The 5,232-nt window shown below is 42.2% G+C and overlaps 1 protein-coding gene across 1 annotated transcript; it reads right to left on the bottom strand.

Annotated features, from left to right (window-relative positions):
• Positions 1 to 894: 894 nt before the first annotated feature.
• LOC127925690 (5-demethoxyubiquinone hydroxylase, mitochondrial-like) lies at positions 895 to 4,730 on the bottom strand. The gene is made up of 6 exons (XM_052510749.1): positions 4,538 to 4,730; positions 4,000 to 4,181; positions 3,642 to 3,756; positions 3,227 to 3,366; positions 2,736 to 2,804; positions 895 to 2,186 (listed from the first exon to the last, which is right to left on the bottom strand). Exons 1-6 carry the CDS (start codon positions 4,629 to 4,631, stop codon positions 2,109 to 2,111), a joined length of 678 nt encoding a protein of 225 aa, XP_052366709.1. The 5' UTR covers positions 4,632 to 4,730; the 3' UTR covers positions 895 to 2,108.
• Between the last annotated feature and the right edge of the window lie 502 nt (positions 4,731 to 5,232).

Here is a 5,232-nt window from a genome sequence, read left to right as displayed (position 1 = left end):
TTACTAGGACTAAATAATTGTGAAAAACTGAGTGTAAATGGTTTTGGCTAAGGTGTATGTAAACTTACAACTTCAACTGTACATACATGCGTGTCTCTGTTTGTGTCGTCATAAGTCATCGCGGACTGCTAATAGTACGCCGGGTGGATGGGTAAGGTTTAAACAAAGTGTTCCCGGTATAGGACTCGTAATACGTTTGAGTAGTTTTGTCCATCTTGGGGTGTGTGCCAGCCGGCCCGCTCTGTGATTTACATGAGGGGGGAGGGGCTATTTTTAAGGCAGAGGGCACAAAAGGAGCACAGTTACAGCATGTTAACCTTTAGGGTCAGGTCCGATACGTAAACCCACCCCATCTAAAAAAAACTCCTCTGAACTCATGCTGGGGAAAATAACTCCCTGCCTGAGAACCAGCAGCCTAGCCCCAGTGAGAAATGACTCCTTAGTGGGCCGGTAGGGGCAGAAAACAGCTGGGGTACAGGTGGCGAAAAACACACACTGACACACACATACACATAATGCCTAGTGAAGTTTAAAGGGACGTTACACTTTCAAATGAAAGTTTGTCATATTTTTTCAGACATTTACAGTAGTCTCATGTCAAGACAAAAGCATGTCCCCCGACATTGGGGCAGAAAACAGTTCAGTGGGCTGTTCATGGGCCTTGGCTGGGGCGGCAGGAGCGGAAACAGTTCAGTGGGCTGTTCATGGGCCTTGGCTGGGGCGGCAGGAGCGGAAACAGTTCAGTGGGCTGTTCATGGGCCTTGGCTGGGGCGGAAACAGTTCATGGGCCTTGGTTGGGGGCGGAAACAGTTCGGCGGGCCGTTCATGGGCCTTGGTTGGGGGCGGAAACAGTTCGTTCATGGGCTTGGTTGGGGGCGGAAACAGTGCCAGGGGCAGAAAACACATAAGTGGGCTGTGGCTTGGATGCCAGAGGCACCCTCGCATACAAGGCACAGAGCCAAAGTAGGATCGGTACTGTCGAAGAATAATATACGTCAAAAACATGATACCACACTGTTCCTTTAAACCCTCTTTGTTACACCAACAACAACGCAGCTACCTTGTATTCTCTCTTTGCTACTTTACATTCTGTCGTAGACATTGCACGTGGAATGGAGGTCAATACGTCTCTCTGTGCTAACTGATGTGTACTATACACTGCATCTGAAGTGGCTAGGGCAGATCTCAGGCACTAGGTCAGTACAGAACATACTATAAGGACACTTCAATCCCTATAGTCAATACAGGGGTCTCTGGGGAGTAAACTGAACCACCGGAACACTTTTCTCTGCAGCGCTGAACGGCATAGATTAGCTAGACCCCCCTGCCAGCACCCGTCAGTTGTCAATCCTTCTTTCACTCTGATCTAATGTACTGGAACAGCTGTGTAAGAGGCTTAACCATTCATCTGGACTGACAAGCCATTGTTCATTGTGATTTATGACACATAATGTGTGAAAGAGGATAGTTTGTTGAAAGGTATGGTGATGGCATAACAATGACAATATCGATATGTCCTCGGTAGAGATATGTTAGATATTTATCTTTCGGGGAATAACAAAGGCACGGTGGTGGGGGGGGGGGGGTTGCAGTGGAAAGGTGATTAATCATTCAAACAATTAAACCTGACAGATAGGTAATTACAGTATGTAGTACATTACTTAGTATCGATGATGCTACAAAATAAACTTGATAAGGAAGGTAGGTTCCAGCTCTGTCAGTGATGACCACAATACCTTAGTATAGCAGGATAACACACTATCCCCATCACCTAGAGGGTAGAATTACACCAACTTTCCCACCAATATCTCTTTGACAACTTGCTTATTCTAGGATGCCAACTCAGAGAGGTTTCAGCATTGAGCTGGTACCTATATGGTTTGGCTGCTAGTGGTAGCGTTGAAGTAAATTACAACATCTCGGTTACAATTGGACAAATAACACAACTATTTTTTATGGGAGTCCTTTTTTGAAAAAGTGCACTGACTATTAGATTGTATAAAGTAGCCAGGTTCACTTTACTAATACAATATACATATCCATTTACATCACCTAAATCATTATATTTTTTAGAAAACCATCTTTGAGAAACTTAATTAATTATTACTTTATAGGCGCTGAGACACAAATATTGCGGCTGTGCAGCCAAGTTGTATTGCACTCTTCAAAAGATTGTATCCGGGTAGCTGAAACAAAAGAAAGAAAACACAAGAAAACCTTTATCAGAAGAGTTCAAAGCATATGATGTTTGACAGTAAGCAGTGAAGGAATGTAACACCACAGTGCTCCCAAGCCACATGCAATCTTTCCCACCATGACCCAGTTTTGGAGGAATCAAAGCATTTGAGTGGGAGATAATGAGACAGAATCCCTTCCTTGTTTTCATGGAATAAATTTAAAGGAAAACCCATAATGATCCAGGGACAATAAACCACAACATAAAAAGACTGGGAAACACTGAGACATCACCATGCAACAACAACATAACACAATAACATCATTATTGACCGATCATAATATATTGCTTGCTTGATTTTTGCTCGAGGCGCTTTGAGATTCTATAGAAAGCACTTTAGAAATGTAACAAATGATGATTCCCTATTATTAGAACTGAACTCAATTAAAGGTTCACTCCACCAGCCATAGCTGTTGTCAATAACAGCATAACAACAGAAGCTTAACCAAAGGATTAAATAGAGGAAAACCTAAAGATCAAAGTGGGAAAGAGGGCTTACAGATTCAGCATCGTGCTCCAGTCCTGTATCATGATGTTCCATCTCATCATCTCGGAATTCCTTTATTAACTGTATGGAAAATAAATGGCCACATTCACTTCTCAGAAATCAAGACAACAAACACTCAAGACAAAGTACAGTATGCATTAGTAAATTATAGGGGTAGGGTTTTACCTGACCAGGAAAGTATGAGGGTCCTCACTAGCTACTATAGCCACAAAGTCATAAATCCCACCCATTTCTACAATTTCTCTTCTTGAAATCTGATTTTAAAACTTACCCTAACCACACTGCTAACCTTATGCCTAACCTTAAATGAAAGACCAAAAAGCCTACATTTGGCCTTTTTGGCTGTGGAATCTGACTTTGTGGCTATAGAAGCTACTGTAAACCAAGTAAGAGCCCTAGCTGGGGCACAGAGTTTTTCTCGATAGAGCCCAGAGATGTTCCTGGTCAGGGCCCATGGTACGAGGGATGGTTCATTATCTTACTTTTAACAGCTCTACGTATCTGTCTGGGTCCTCCTCCATGAGGGCTCTGATCTGGCTGTTGTAGTGCTCTGAGATGCTCTCCTCCACAGCCACAGTACAGGCCATGGCCCCTTCTTTACCCAGTAGAGCGGTGCCCGCTCCTGCGGGGATACACCACAGAATATGGTCTATCCACCGAGTGCCATATGTATCATACTGTTGTATTGGATTATTGTCTCATTGCAACAGAACTCACAGACACAGTGTAAGTGTACATTACAATGGCACTTTTTAAGTACTTACCTACAGACCCATTTTAAGTCATTAAATCTAGGCTACTTATTTTAGAATGTAAAATATACATCCATTACCTTTGTTTATTTGTCAGGCATATGTGACAACTGTTGACTGTATGGAGTGAAGCCTTGTTCCTTACCAAGTAAAAAACCTGCAACGTTCCAGAGGGGCAACAGCAACGTTGGGCGAACTCTGTTCTCTGCAAGAATCTCATTGAATTTGGCAAGATGCTTCTTCTCTTGATCCCACATTTCCTTGAAGCATAGTGAAAATGAATATATAATTGAGGATGCTGGAATGTCAACATTTTGTTTTTGTGGGTCACCAAGCACTGACAACATGATTACATCCATTCACTTTAATTGTTGCCATAAAGTTAACTTTGGGGATACTGGAATGGTAGCCAATCATCTAAAAAACAAAACAAGTAGTTAGGCTATTGTCGTCTGCAAGAATGTAAGAAAAGTAGCTACATCTGTAATGCAGACTACTTATACCTGAATAAGCGGTCCTGTCTGTGACCTTCCCAACACTGCCATCTGGCCGGCGTAGATGCGGTTGGCACCGTATTCCCCTGCGTGGTCCACCCGCAACATACTGTGCAGCAGAGCCTTCTCTGCTTCGTCGCGCGGGGGCGGTATCACACTGTATGCCCGAGAATTGAGCTGTACTGGTAGTGCTTCAAACAGGACGAAAACGTTTATTAAAATATGTAGCTATTTTACTTTGCAGTCGAACATGTCACCTGCATTACATGTTTTTCTGCAGATCAACATAACTGTTAGCTATAACGACTGGTGTCTCACACCTTCCAAAAGCACCATGAAAACTAAATGTGAAATTGCCAGCGAGGTTAGTTAACGTTAGCTAATAACTAGCTCTAGCTGCAAAGCTCACTTGAGCTGCTATGAGGATGCAAGCAAGACAGAAACTGACCACTGACAAATTATATATTCGTAGGTCAGCATTCATGTATGGACACTGAGCAGACTTGTTTTTAGCATTGTAGCTAGCTAAACAGCATTGAGTGCCTACCTCTGTGCTTCAAACAACATTGTCGTATCCTCAAAGGACTGAAAACATGCGTCCAGTCATGCAATGCAATGTGTGCGAAAACGGCTCGTTGCATTGTTATGTGGCTCTATTATTCTGTAATTAATATATGTTACATATGCAGGTTGTCATTGAAATGTGCCTGCTTGTGGAGATGGCGCAGTCAAATGACGTAACTTCTTCTATGGTTTAATACCGGCCCGCAAATAAAGGTTTAAGGTGCATGCTGCCACCTACTGTCCTGGCATGTGTGGTCAATCACGGTTTACATTAACTCTACATTGTTATATACAGTGCATTCGAAAAGTATTCAGACCACTTGACTTTTTAAACATTTTGTTACGTTACAGCCTTATTCTAAACTGGATTAAATGCATGTTTGACCTCAACAATCTACACACAAAACCCCATAATGACAAAGCAAAAACAGTTTTTTAGAAATGTTTGCAATTTTTTTGTTTGTTTTTAATATATTTTTATTTCACCTTTATTTAACCAGGTAGGCTAGTTGAGAACAAGTTCTCATTTGCAACTGCGACCTGGCCAAGATAAAGCATAGCAGTGTGAACAGACAACACAGAGTTACACATGGAGTAAACAATTAACAAGTCAATAACACAGTAGAAAAAAAGTGGAGTCTATATACAATGTGTGCAAAAGGCATGAGGAGGTAGGCG

Source organism: Oncorhynchus keta, unplaced genomic scaffold (genome assembly GCF_023373465.1).
Source record: "Oncorhynchus keta strain PuntledgeMale-10-30-2019 unplaced genomic scaffold, Oket_V2 Un_contig_6090_pilon_pilon, whole genome shotgun sequence".
In the NCBI taxonomy this organism is placed as follows: Eukaryota; Metazoa; Chordata; class Actinopteri; order Salmoniformes; family Salmonidae; genus Oncorhynchus; species Oncorhynchus keta.
Note: the sequence above shows the minus strand (reverse complement) of the source record. Positions and strands in the feature narration are given on the sequence as shown.

What these genes read in the sequence shown, in the direction of transcription:
- LOC127925690 (XM_052510749.1), bottom strand. Translation starts at nt 4,631, where the DNA reads ATGCAACGAGCCGTTTTCGCACACATTGCATTGCATGACTGGACGCAT. An exon ending in AGACAGGACCGCTTATTCAG is followed by an intron (nt 3,757 to 3,999) that starts GTATAAGTAGTC and finishes CTATGCTTCAAG; the next exon opens with GAAATGTGGGATCAAGAGAA. An exon ending in TGGAGCACGATGCTGAATCT is followed by an intron (nt 2,187 to 2,735) that starts GTAAGCCCTCTT and finishes CTTTTGTTTCAG; the next exon opens with CTACCCGGATACAATCTTTT.